The sequence below is a fragment of the Trichophyton rubrum genome (assembly GCF_000151425.1).
Source record: "Trichophyton rubrum CBS 118892 genomic scaffold supercont2.5, whole genome shotgun sequence".
Classification (NCBI taxonomy): domain Eukaryota; kingdom Fungi; phylum Ascomycota; class Eurotiomycetes; order Onygenales; family Arthrodermataceae; genus Trichophyton; species Trichophyton rubrum.
This window is the reverse complement of record NW_003456424.1, coordinates 1270933-1282883: the sequence shown is the minus strand read 5'-3', so window position 1 is coordinate 1282883 and position 11951 is coordinate 1270933. Positions and strand designations below refer to the sequence as shown.

The following is an 11951-nucleotide window of genomic DNA, read 5'->3' as shown; positions in this document are numbered from 1 at the left end:
ACATAAAGTATCACATCCGCTCTGTCAATAACTTCCTTGAAGGCTTTATCGAATGCTCGACGTGAGCTTTCTTTTGTCGTGGGTATCACCGTGTCTTCAAACGTCACCCCACCGTCTTCCTCGTCATCCACCATGTCCTCGTCTCCGTGCTGATCCTCATACTCGGCTGCGCGAGCCTTTGCAGAGGCTAAAAGTGCAGCCATAGGGTTGGACTCCTCTCCTTCAACCTCCATATCATCGTCGTCACTCTCTATCAGTTCGTCGTCCTCATCGTCGATAAGATCGGCATTTTCCGTTATATCAACATCTCCAGCTTCCTCTGCGTTTTGTGCCTGGCGTCGTAGCTTCGCCTCCTCGCGCAGTTTCTGTGCTTCTTCAGCCTTTAACCTCCTCTTCTCTTCGATCTCCTGTAGGAGTCTATCTTTATATGGGAATAAATTTGGAATGCCAGGATCCTTCTTGAGTTTTGAGCGCCATTGAGGATTCTGATTGACATCCACCAAGTTAGCATCATATTCTCAAAGCTCGGCCGTAATGACCAAAGACTTATTCAATGAGAATCGCAAACCTTTTTGGCGAGTTTTCGGTCTTTTCTCTGCTTTGCGGCACTGGCTTTTTCAATCTTATGCCGTAGCCGAACGGGCGTCCGCTTCGATGACTTCCCTAAACGCACAATGAGAAATCGGAGCGCAAAATACAGCCATCACAAGGGTGTGTACTCACCTAGCTTTACCATATTGTCTATATCTCCCTACAGGACTTGCTCGAATTCTTCTCCTTCTTCTCCTCCTCTTTTTTTCACCGCAGGAAAAAAGATAAAAAATAAAAAAAAATATTTTAATGTGGGTCAAAGCTTAGCCAAGATTTTGCTGATTAGAAAGTCTTGGCGACGTCGATAAGATAAGAACATGACTAAGCAGCTGTTATCTCGATGAGTCATCACATTGACCAATCAGAGGAAAGAGTCATGCAGGGTAGGATTTTTACTTATATAAAAGTCTTCCCCGATGGCGGGGAGAAAGAGACAAACTGGCAAAGTCGAAACAGAAGAGATTGAGGATTGCATGAAAAATATCCAGGCTCATCTTGTTTAAACTGCAATTGCGTTATATTTACCGTTTTGAGAAAGCTTACTCCAATTTTCGGAGAGTCGGGATGGGCTCAACGGGGTCGTTCAGCGGACCTCGCATGTCACTTACCTTCGATGGATTGCTCTTCGACTTCGATGGAACAATTGTCGATTCTACTGCCGGTGAGCCGCCTTTGCATCATGCAGTCCTTCCCCTCACGTCAAATGTGCATTTCCCCCCCAAGCTAATCATGCGTTTCTAGCGGTTGTGAAACATTGGCATATGTGAGTCTAGCGCTGCCACATCCCGCACTTCATGAGGGATAAACGCACGCCTTACCCCAACATGCATAGTCATTGTTGTTCTATTTGATCGTTCCCTTATCTAAGACTATGGTCTGGAAGAATAGGAAAAGAGATCGGAGTTGACCCGAAAGTGATCTTGCAAACCTCCCACGGCAGGAGAAGCATTGACATGCTTAAGATTCTTGCGCCTGAGAAGGCTACTTGGGAATGTGAGTCTTTTCGCACCAGCACTTAACCGCAGTCTTCCCCCCCCCCATTTGATATACCCGTAGGGGAGCGGAAAAGAGGAGGGGGGGAAAGAGAAGAAGAAAGTCGGTAGAACACGGAAAGTCAGTGTCTGACTATGGCGTAATCCACAGACGTTAGCATGATCGAAGGACGAATCCCAAAAGACCTTGGTAACGATGCCACTGAGATACCCGGCGCTCGACAGATCCTCACATCGTTAGAAGAGGCCGGAGCGCCGTGGGCGGTCGTGACGTCTGGCAGCAATGCGTTGATTACCGGCTGGCTCGGCGTCCTGCAGCTAGCACACCCAAAGTACCTCGTTGTTGCAGAGGATGTGCATGTTGGCAAACCAGATCCTTCCTGTTACCTGCTAGGTCGTTCTCGGCTTGGCTTGGAACATAGTGATTCGATGCTCGTGATTGAAGATGCTCCATCCGGTGTCCGCGCTGGAAAGGCCGCTGGGTTTAAGGTTCTCGCGCTCGCCACAACACATGTGGTCGAAGAGCTGAAGGAGGCTGGGGCGGATTGGATCATCAAAGATCTTGACAGTGCCTCACTCAAGAAGTTCGCCGATGGCAAGGTTGAGATAGAAGTTTGGGATACACTTCAATAGCGCTTAGCCGCTTCGACAGGGGTCCTGGAGATAGGGTTAGACCAGGTACCGACGACTGACATAATTCCCTTCACACCCTCTAGCTTGGCTGACATGAACATCTGCCTTGCGTTGGCTCTCTCAGTGTTTGTTGCTTGTTAGTGAGATCAACACTTTGTTTTATATCCACGCCGTTTTGATAGACTAGTTTGCTTGCACTAAGGCTATGCGGTTCTTGGGAAAGGTGTCATGCACGGCCGAATTTAAACCAAGAGACTAGGATAGAATAGAGTGCCTGAATCCTGTAGCCCAGTATACAAGCCCATACCGGATACGTCACGCCTTGAGGTCTCGACCTCATCTTCCCCTACTGCTCTGTACCTGCACAAATTTCACCTTTTTAAGGGCTTGGGGTAAGTCGCCTGTGATGCGGAGCCAGTCTGTATCGTGCTAGAAACAAAAAAGCAAAAGACCAGTTGAGCGTCGTGCTAGCTAGCGTACATTCCCTCGTCACGCAAAACCGATGTGATGGAATTCCGCGTACGCCTTAATTGCTGTGGCAAGGGTACAACAGAACTGAGACGCCCGACCTTTTGCCCTGTGTCTCATATATCTGCAGGTCATCTATATTGCACCCACGTACATATATATATATATATATATATATATACGTACATACGTATGGAGTACTCTCTGTATGATAGACAAGGAGTGAGCAGGGGGAGAGAGAGGGAAAGGTAGCCCCATCAATCCTGCATCTGCATTACAGACACATCGTCGTGTGACTCTAAAGCCAGCCACCACTTTTCTCGCATGCATACTGATGGAAAATGTGTGCTATGATCCCTTCTTCGTCTCTTCATCTCTTCGACTGCGGAAATGCTCCACACACACATAAGTTGTTAGTGCTCTGTACGGAGTATACGGGGGAGTTATACACATCTCCAGTATAGATGGCAAAAAGAAGAGATCGACAGCCACAGGACCGACAAAGTGACACCTGCATGAGACTTCCCAAGGGGCAGGAACTGGCGAAGTCCATTTCGTCACATCCCATTGATGTGGTTTTCTAGTGTCTTCCCGATCTATTCCCCCGGCGGAGCATAAATGAATAGTATGCAAACTAGGTTTTGTGCCGTGAAGCTGATCACTCACATGGCTTGGCGTATAAAAGTGTGGGAGTGTGGGAGTGGGAGGCAGTTTGGTTCTGGTGTGTTGATCGGATCATCACCGGAGAATTTCAAGTTGCTAAAGAAGGTCTAGTTGCAGTTGCTGTGTGCATTCTGTGTCGTCCATCCAGAGAAAGAGAGTCATCCATAGCTCTTGACGTTCCCAAGATTCACATATGGCGGTACCTGCCATGATATAATATCATGATATACCCTGGTTTGGCGATCTAGCACGCCTCGATAGCTCTTCAGTTGCGAAAGAGGCTTGAAGAAAAGCCCCCCATTCGCTACCTTCGGCTTTCTCTCGCCTTCTCTGATCATCGTCCTGCGCTGAATATCATCCATCAAGGTGCATGGCAAGAGACAGATGGTATGTATATACACTATACGGATGCGTGGTATCTTTTTTGTATGTAGGTGCAAGCTCTTCTTCTGCAGACATGGAGATCGACAGCTTGCGCATATTCTCCTCCATGTTTTCCGCTCCCATGGAGAGAAAAAGAGAGTGATGCGTAAGAAAAGAGAACAAGCCCCTGAGCGTCGCTCTCTGGTTACAGGACCTTAAAGAAGGTATCATTTCTTTTTTTTTCTCCCTCATCCCTATCAGTTTCTTTTTTATGTAGTCTGCATATGCCGGGAGATAGGCTGCTGTTGAGTTCGCCATTGTGTCGTTCCGCAGAGTGTAACTTTGGGGCAAAAGTCGGGACACCCACTCGAGAGACACGAAATCAGGACATTCTCTCACCTAGGATGCAGCTCCCGCCATCAGCGAGTCCTCTTCTCTCGCGTTGCTGGGTGCGCAAAATGCGAGATATCATCTTCCGCTGCAGTCTGAGAATCCCGAAGTCCGAAATAACTTCTGATCTGTCCCAAAGGGACGAAATAGAATTAGGTATTACCCGGTAAAAAGAGTTTGGTATTTGAGTATAAAATACGAGGCATGTACCTAATATTTCAATACGGCTTATGTAATTAATTAGTCAATAATCACATGATGTACCCTTTTGGGAAAAGCAAAAACATCGACGAAAGAAGCAAAAATGACGACGAGGAAACAAAAACACCAGCAGCAGCAGACATCACCAGCAAGATGCGCAGGACGAATAAGCAAAAGATGGCCAGGACGGGTGCACCACCACTCGCCCGATATCCAACCTGCAGCGGGTACATAGCGTACACGGCACAGTGCCCAGCACAACAGGCAACAAGACTTTTGAAATCCCAAGTTCATGGGTACCAACCCTGCCAACGATCGTCCCACAAGCGCAAATCTCCCTGTCCAATAACACACGGAGTAATCCGCCCCTGGCTTGAAGATGGAGTCTACGGGTCAAAAGGGGCCTCCCGTAGCCCAATTGGCAGGGAACTGGCCCATCAAGGATTGCTTGCCCCAGACAAGAAGAGACAGCTCAAAAGCGAGGGAGCTGCACCAAATAAAATAGCACTCGATGGCGACCGAGGAGAAAAAAAGAAGAAGATGATGATGATGAGAGACCGCGAAACAGAGAATAACAGAGAGAGTGGCCAGGCCTCCAGACCTGTTCCAAGCGTCCCCTCCCTCAAGGCAGGCGAGTGGGTTTAGATCAGTCACCTTTTTTCTTCTTCTCTCTTCGTCTTTAGTTTTTGCGGAGTCAGCAGGGCAGAGAACGAGAGTGGGAGAGCAAAGGTCAACTGGACCCGTTGTGAGACTCTGTAAAGAGAACAGCCGGCTAGATCCAGGTTCAGGGAGGTTACGAAGCACTGGTATACGCAGACAGGAGACGCTCCCAGGTGGATGGCGTACGAGCTTACTTTGAATGCAGGAACAGCCCGGAATTCGAAGTGTGACCGAGCCTGCAGCTTGGTGTGCTTTTTGAAATGCCCTGCACACTTTCTGTGCCTCAATTCGAGAGAGTGACTCCGCCCCCCAAGACAAGCAGCGGAATCCTCCGTATCTCCTCTTTTGTATATGCACAATACAATGCACGATGCTATCTCGATCACTTTTGTCTTGGTGGGAAATCTGCGCTCTGGCATCGCCCTTTCAACTGGGTTCCAACTTTGTTTTTTTCTTTTTCCTTCCCTTTTTCATTTTCTCTTTCTCTTTTCTTTCCTTTTTCCCTCCCTCCCTCTCTCTCTTTTTGTTCCTTTTTCTTCTGCTTCCTCCCTCTCAATCCCTTTTTTTTTCACCTCGCATTTCTCGTCACCCTTGGCGATCGGTTCCCCCCGATATTAGCGTGGAGAGATGAAGCAATCCATGACCTAAGAGGGCTGCGTATCACACGAAAGGGTTACTTGTTGCCTGTTGCCAAGTTAACACCTTACTCCGTACAGATACCTCGGCCATCGTTCCCGTCCCTTCTCACCCATGGCCAAAGGTATTTGTCACAGCTCCATAGCATACGAAGCACTACCGTCATCGCCAGCAGGGTTTGCTATGACTCTCTTTTTTAACGCTCAACACCGTTAGTCTGCATCTTTAGTCGCAAGAAAAAAGGGTAACCTAAAATATGGCCAACAGGGATATCTGCTTGCCACTTTAGGCTGGCTCGTTTACTTTTTCGCCTAAACATCTGTTGGAGCCTTTTACCTTGCTGTACCGACGGTATCAACGAAGTCCCTTAGACCTGCCCTTAGAGGTTTATCTGGGGTTGTGCCAACAGATCCCTGACCCTAAAGCTGCTTGGCACAGCAGGCTTGCTCTGATGCTGCAGAAGCCCCAGCGCAGAACTGTGATGAAGTGGATCTTCCCAGCGGGGTGCGGACTGGTGGATTGGTGGGCTCCCTGTGGTTGCTCAGCCATTCGGCGGAAAAAGGGGCACCATTCTTAGCCGTACCTGATGTTACACGTCCGCCCAGGCACCGTTATTACAATACACCAGACCTTGGTACGCGGCTTGTGTGATGGAGCCGCCCCTGCTGTCCGCTGAACGCCCCCTTGCGCCGACGGCGAGGTCTGGCTTACTTCTTCTCTCCTCGTCGCCCCATCTCTCGTCAACCTGTTGTTCTTCGACAGCCAGCCGTCTGCGTGGGAGCCCGTCGTTCATTATCCGACCTTTCTTTTAGTATTAAGATCACCATCAGTCCTTTTTTATTTTTCATTTTTGTTTTTATCTCCATCTCTGATTCTATCTCGTCGTTCCTTAAAAACTCCTTAATTACACCACCCACCACCAACAAACACCCTTGCAGGATCTAGCTACAGAACAGCTACCTATTACTCTCATTCAACAGCATCAACTCATCACGTCAACAGCACTCAACTTTTCAATCTCTTTCCCCTTCTCATATTTTTTTTTTTTTTTTTTTTTTTTTTTTTTTTTTTTTTTTTTTTTTTTTTTTTTTTTTGGGTATTATTGTCTTTTTGTTTTTCGTTTTAACTGGAGGGACGCTTGCCCTTCCAAAACAACGTTCTACTCCCTACCGACTACCGATCCTGGAACCGGCAACCATGAACTACCTCCAGACCCCGTTCCAATACGCGATGCCGATGGATCAGCCTATGGGTTATGGCATGCCCGTCTCACACCATCCCTATGACCAGCCAATGGATCAATGCTACATTCCTTACCACCAGAATGATATTCATGGCTTCTACACAACCGGTGCCATCGAGGAATATGAGGAATATGTGGAGAATCTGTCACGGCCCCGTTTGACGAAGGAACAGGTTGAGATTTTAGAGTCACAGTTCCAAGCTCATCCAAAGCCCAACAGCAATACGAAACGGCAATTGGCCCTACAGACAAGCTTAACCTTACCTAGAGTTGCGGTATGATAGAGTCTCATCCCATATATGAAAATGTACCATTCAAAGCTATGTACTAACTTGGGAATAGAACTGGTTCCAAAACCGAAGAGCAAAGGCCAAGCAGCAGAAACGACAAGAAGAATTCGAGAAGATGCAAGCCAAAGAGAAAGCCATTGCAGCCGAGGAAGCAGAGAGCAAACAATCCTCAGAGAGCTCTGATGAACAACAAAAGTTAGAGCAGGACCAAAAGAGCTCGATGTCCACGCCCACAGACACTCATGGAGCCTCTTCAAGTTGTAGTGAGCAAGAAGATCATGGGTTGCAAACTCCTGCGGATGAGAAACCAGAACCTAAGTTTGAGATTGTTGGACACCGTACAGAAGCGCAAGTGGAAATCCCAAGCTCAGAGCCAGCCAAAACGATCCCTAGCCCCCCTCTAAAGGACAACCAGGAGATGCCTGGGACTATGACTACTGTGCACAACAACACTGTTCAGCCCTCCTTTTCCCAGCCCGAAACCAACAGTCATTTCCAGCAGTGGGCTTCAACTGGCGTTCCTCAGATTGGAGTTAATGTTGGCTCTGCGGATGCACATACAGTTTCAACTGCAGCTCCCGTTATGGAGATCGACTCCAATGGTTACTGGTCCCCGGATTCTAGCGGCCTTGTCAGCCAGCCATATACTGAGCTCTTGTGTAACAACAGCTCGCCGGAAGATCTCTCTTGTCAAGTTCAGCCAACTACTACAGCATTCACACAATCTTTTATGCCATCAGAGTTACCACTATACTCTTCGCAGAGTATTGTCAACCAGCGACAGGTTTCCCTGTCGATGGAGCAGGGAGATATCTCTCCTAGCAGCGGCCCCAACTCGGACCCTGAATCAACCCATTCTGAAGGACGACAACTACCTCGACTTCACATCTCAACATCCGATAATGCAATTGGCCTTGCCGCGCGAAGAAAGCGCCCACGCCCTGCTGCCATTGGAACCTCAGGCTTCGGCCGTCCCGTCGGCGGTCCTGTCTCAGGATCACCAACCCGAAGGGTGTCCAGCGCTGCCTGGAGTGGAGTGCGAAAGTCGTCGCAGCTTGCCGAGCTGAGCCCTAGATTCGGTGGAATGAGAAAGATCTCTGGTTCCCCCAGGTCGCCTTTCCCCTACTCTTTGGAAGGGAAGGCACATGCTCTATCCAACACAGACTTGGCTGTGCCTCCATCAACCACCTCTTCTATACCCCCAGCCACTCCCATGACACCCGATGAGATGCAGTATCTCCTCCCACCAACACCAATTGACAACCATTACTGCCTCTCCCCACAGGAGGAGATGGGGTACTCCCATTCCTTCCCAACGTCCCAGTCAATGACCTTTGATGAAAGCCAGGAGTCAAAGAGACAACCACCGCCATTTGTAATGGTTGGAATGTCCCATCCTCAGTCATTCCAGCAATTCACAGAGCCTATGTCAGCGCCTCCCAACTTCACCACGTTCAACGAACTTATTCCGGGTTGTGGGCAACAGCAACAACAGCATCCACTAAGCTCATCTGAGGCTGAGGCATCTCTCAATGTTATTCATATGCCTCGACCAACACACATTTCCCCCATTGCATATGACGATCAGGTACAGAGTGAACACGTAGAGGAGCCCGCCCCCACTGAGGAATGGCAAGGTCGGGGTCAACAGTCATCTACACAATCCACAACTGGCCCAAACTCGCCTGTCTCAGAGTCTAGACAAGCTTATAACTCTGCTGGTAAGCCAAACACAGAGTTCTATATCCAAGAGTTTCCCCAACAAAACGAAGTCATGAAGGTGGCTGCACAGCAACTACCACCGCAACGAGCACGGACATACACCTTCACTAACCAAACCCCAAATGACTTTTACCGCACAGCCATTTTTCCACCTGTATAACATTGGTGCTTTATGTGTTCTCTTTTCTCTTGCTCAATGATACCATACACTGGAGATTTGGCTACCTGGTGAATTTCTCGCGGCCATCATCCTTCTTCCTTTTCTCTTTTCTCTTCGACTCGTCAATGATATATGTGGGCTAGGCAGGGATGGACTTTTGGATTTTGTTAAAAACGTTCGTACTACATATTTCCATCCAAGGCGCTCGACTGGGCTATTTTTATCAAGGCTCTCCTTTTGCTTCTTGCAGTTTTTGCTCTCTTTGGCTATTTTCTATTCCTTGCATTTCTCTCAATTTTCTTTACTTCCATTCCTTGGTACTCCAAGCACCGTGATACCTTTTCTATTATGATTATCGCATTCTGCATAATTTACCTATACTAACTTAATTTCTAATATTAATTAAAACCCCCATTCCCATGGCTTCCCCTATTTGGACAATTGTCGGCCTTTGGAAGTTGGCTGAATTTTCTCTTCACTTTCCACATACAGGTTATGGAGATATATTACATCATTTGGTTCTCTTCCCCTTGCAACCTTTCTCTCGCTTTTGTTTACCGAGATACCAAAGTTAACTGCGCTCGGATGGCCAGTTGGCTCCCTTTAGGAAAAGAAAGAAAAGAAAAAAAAAAGCAAAGGAAATAAATTGAAGTTATTCAGACCTTTTTACGTTGTTACTTTAACCTCGCCCTGGAGTTAATCGCCTGATCCTTCACTTGAGGATTTAGTATCAAAGCAGGCTGAGGGTTCAAGTTAATCGGTACGTGTTAGTCACCATATAATTCACCAGTTAATCTAGCTAGCTCTAGTTTTATAGGAGCCACAAAACTCTTAATTAGGAAATGGTGCAAGCTGGACCAGACAGCTGATGTAGGACGGGGGATCAAAAAGAGCTTTTGACTAGTTCTTTACATTCAAGGGCTTGTGCTCTCTGAAGCGAAGGCACCTAGGCTGCCTCATTAGGTGAAGACGTTCGGAGGTAGCTAATTAATTACCTGGGATCAATGCGTCTCAGGCTCCCGACAGAAAAAGGTATTGGGCTCGCCCGATTGTATTGGCTCTTTGGCCTTGCCGCCAGCCCCGGGGTTGAAACAGAGCAAACCCAAGAAGCCAGAACATCCATTGGAGGATCTAGCAACGAACATCACCTGTGACTTACTATCCCCCTGACCATGGCCCACCATAGCATAACCGCCCCCCATACCACAAGTTCATGCGTTTATACCAGCGGAGATACAAGTTCCCTGGCGGTTCCGGCTCCAATAGGCGTCTTGTCACCTGCATTGTTTGCCCGGACAGGAAACTGGCCTGAGACACCGGGAAGGCTGGGCAGAGCATGAAGCTAAGCGCCCAGCGTTGAATATCCGCTTATGTATATTTGTTCATGCAAACACAGGATTGATTGTATCAGCTTCCATCATACGCGCCCGCCCCCAACACCAGCATGGAGGGAGAAAAGGGTATATATATAGCTAAAGATGCTCTCACCATTCTCTGTTTCCTTGCACAGAACACAGTCAACTTCATCAAGACATCCAATTCTCCAAGAACTTCCACAATCAACATCAAGCTCAAGAGTTACCTCCAAGTCACCATGCCCAAAACCCTTACGTTGGTCTGCTACAAGCAGTCCCGCTTCTTCCCTGAGAATACTGCGCACTGGGGGCTGTAAGTTTGAACCTTACTACATACCTTAGCGACGGCACAGGCACACAAGTTCAATGGTTCTAACCTTAGTAGTCTTCTTCAGGAGCAGGGCGCGAAAAGCGGCCGGCTTTTCCATGTTACCAAGGAATCGTACAGAACCGGAATGACCGTGTGTACCCACTATTGCTCCTATCAATTGTTCCAGTTGTTTGTTTTTGAATGCCATCTTTTCTAATCAGATACCACGGTATTGTGAGCCTTAGGACTACCGCCAAGATATGAATATTGTACCGACTTTTTCTGCTTCCCTTCGAGCCTCGGTTGAGGTGGCCTCCGGCCTCGACCTTGATGTCGACACCCTCGACCGTCTATGCATTGAAGTCGCAAGAGGCCGCCGTTTCGATTTCGTCGTCAACAACTGCCAGAGGTTTTGCGCTCAAGTTCTACAGCGCCTTGTTCAAAATGGAACAATCACTCAGGCCCAATTTGATGCACTCGCCACGAAAGGATTTCGCCCCTTAGTCTAAAAACGGGTCGGAGTCAAGGGCATGGTTGGGAGGCTTTAGTTAACTAGTGGAGAAGACCAAGTAGTTACCAGAACACGTTAGAGTAACTGGCACAACGAAGTAACTATATGTACATTAGTTATACTGGAGACGCCCTTTGAAAATCCATTGCCCAAATGTCACCGTTCTCACCTGCGTATATTAGAGTACCACCGTATCCTCCTAGCTATGATACTACTCTGTTAACTTTCAAGTTAGCCCGAGGCTTAGTCGTGTCAAACCTCTCTCTTTTACTCTCCCTTCTTGCCATTTCTCACTTGTCTTCTGAAGACAGATAGATATAGAATAAGGGGGTAGCAAATTGAGTTTCAAGCACGGAGAAAGCCTTACTTGGCTAGAGATATATATACACAGAGCATGGTAGCGTTACTCCATACAGTTAGGAAGGTGGAATGGAAACAGTGGCATTTCGGCAAGTCGGCGTTTTCATAATGTGGCATCCGAGAAATTGGGCGGTCGACAAGTCTATCCAAGGCTGGTTGGCTCAAGGCTCACCACCTTCCCTGGCTTTGGGCGTGTGATGTAGATGAGATAGACTGAGTGAGTCTTCGTTTCCTTCGCAGCGACACCTCCTTCCTTCCGTTCTCGAATCACCTCGAGGGTAGCGGGTTTAAGAACTTCTTGAACCAACTGGGCCACTGACTCAACGCTTGAAGGGTTCGAAACCATGGAGTTATCCCATCGCTTGCGGATCTGTGCCGTAACGTCTTCAGGAAGCTGCCAGTA

The 11951-nt window shown here is 47.9% G+C and overlaps 6 protein-coding genes across 7 annotated transcripts in view; 4 read left to right on the top strand and 2 right to left on the bottom strand.

Moving 5' to 3' along the window:
* The window catches only part of TERG_12251 (uncharacterized protein), a gene marked incomplete at both ends in the record, with an annotated part of 974 nt that extends 238 nt beyond the window's left edge, over positions 1–736 (bottom strand). Inside the window, 3 exons of the mRNA XM_047751237.1 lie at positions 3–485; positions 569–663; positions 724–736. Coding sequence (XP_047606533.1) covers positions 3–485; positions 569–663; positions 724–736 — 591 coding nt within the window. The remainder of the gene's footprint in view (positions 1–2; positions 486–568; positions 664–723) is intronic.
* A 133-nt stretch (positions 737–869) lies between these two features.
* TERG_05231 (uncharacterized protein) lies at positions 870–2793 on the top strand. Of its 2 annotated transcripts, XM_003234590.2 has the most exons (4): positions 1011–1252; positions 1333–1354; positions 1475–1584; positions 1735–2553. In XM_003234590.2, exons 1-4 carry the CDS (start codon positions 1156–1158, stop codon positions 2214–2216), a joined length of 711 nt encoding a protein of 236 aa, XP_003234638.1. In that variant the 5' UTR covers positions 1011–1155; the 3' UTR covers positions 2217–2553. The 2 variants fall into 2 exon arrangements, with proteins under 2 accessions (XP_047606532.1, XP_003234638.1); XM_047749941.1 differs by having other exon boundaries at positions 870–1584; positions 1735–2793.
* Positions 2794–4168: 1375 nt separating this feature from the next.
* Positions 4169–4946, top strand: TERG_05230 (uncharacterized protein; the record flags this gene model as incomplete). The annotated part of the gene is made up of 2 exons (XM_003234589.2): positions 4169–4256; positions 4345–4946. 2 exons carry the CDS (start codon positions 4169–4171, stop codon positions 4944–4946), a joined length of 690 nt encoding a protein of 229 aa, XP_003234637.1.
* A 5-nt stretch (positions 4947–4951) lies between these two features.
* On the bottom strand, positions 4952–5380 carry TERG_12250 (uncharacterized protein; the record flags this gene model as incomplete). The annotated part of the gene is made up of 1 exon (XM_047751236.1): positions 4952–5380. The coding sequence occupies one exon, from the start codon at positions 5378–5380 to the stop codon at positions 4952–4954; it is 429 nt and encodes a 142-aa protein (XP_047606531.1).
* A 1414-nt stretch (positions 5381–6794) lies between these two features.
* On the top strand, positions 6795–9012 carry TERG_05229 (uncharacterized protein; the record flags this gene model as incomplete). The annotated part of the gene is made up of 2 exons (XM_003234588.1): positions 6795–7115; positions 7183–9012. The coding sequence occupies 2 exons, from the start codon at positions 6795–6797 to the stop codon at positions 9010–9012; spliced, it is 2151 nt and encodes a 716-aa protein (XP_003234636.1).
* A 1444-nt stretch (positions 9013–10456) lies between these two features.
* On the top strand, positions 10457–11186 carry TERG_05228 (uncharacterized protein; the record flags this gene model as incomplete). Its single annotated transcript, XM_003234587.2, has 3 exons — positions 10457–10680; positions 10753–10828; positions 10923–11186. The coding sequence occupies 3 exons, from the start codon at positions 10457–10459 to the stop codon at positions 11184–11186; spliced, it is 564 nt and encodes a 187-aa protein (XP_003234635.2).
* Positions 11187–11951: the final 765 nt, after the last annotated feature.

Excerpts from the sequence above, each read along its gene's own strand:
- TERG_05231 (XM_003234590.2), top strand. The coding sequence starts at position 1,156 with ATGGGCTCAACGGGGTCGTTCAGCGGACCTCGCATGTCACTTACCTTC. Across the intron at positions 1,355-1,474 it reads GTTGTGAAACATTGGCATAT|AATAGGAAAAGAGATCGGAG; the intron begins GTGAGTCTAGCG and ends ATGGTCTGGAAG. Across the intron at positions 1,585-1,734 it reads TGAGAAGGCTACTTGGGAAT|ACGTTAGCATGATCGAAGGA; the intron begins GTGAGTCTTTTC and ends CGTAATCCACAG.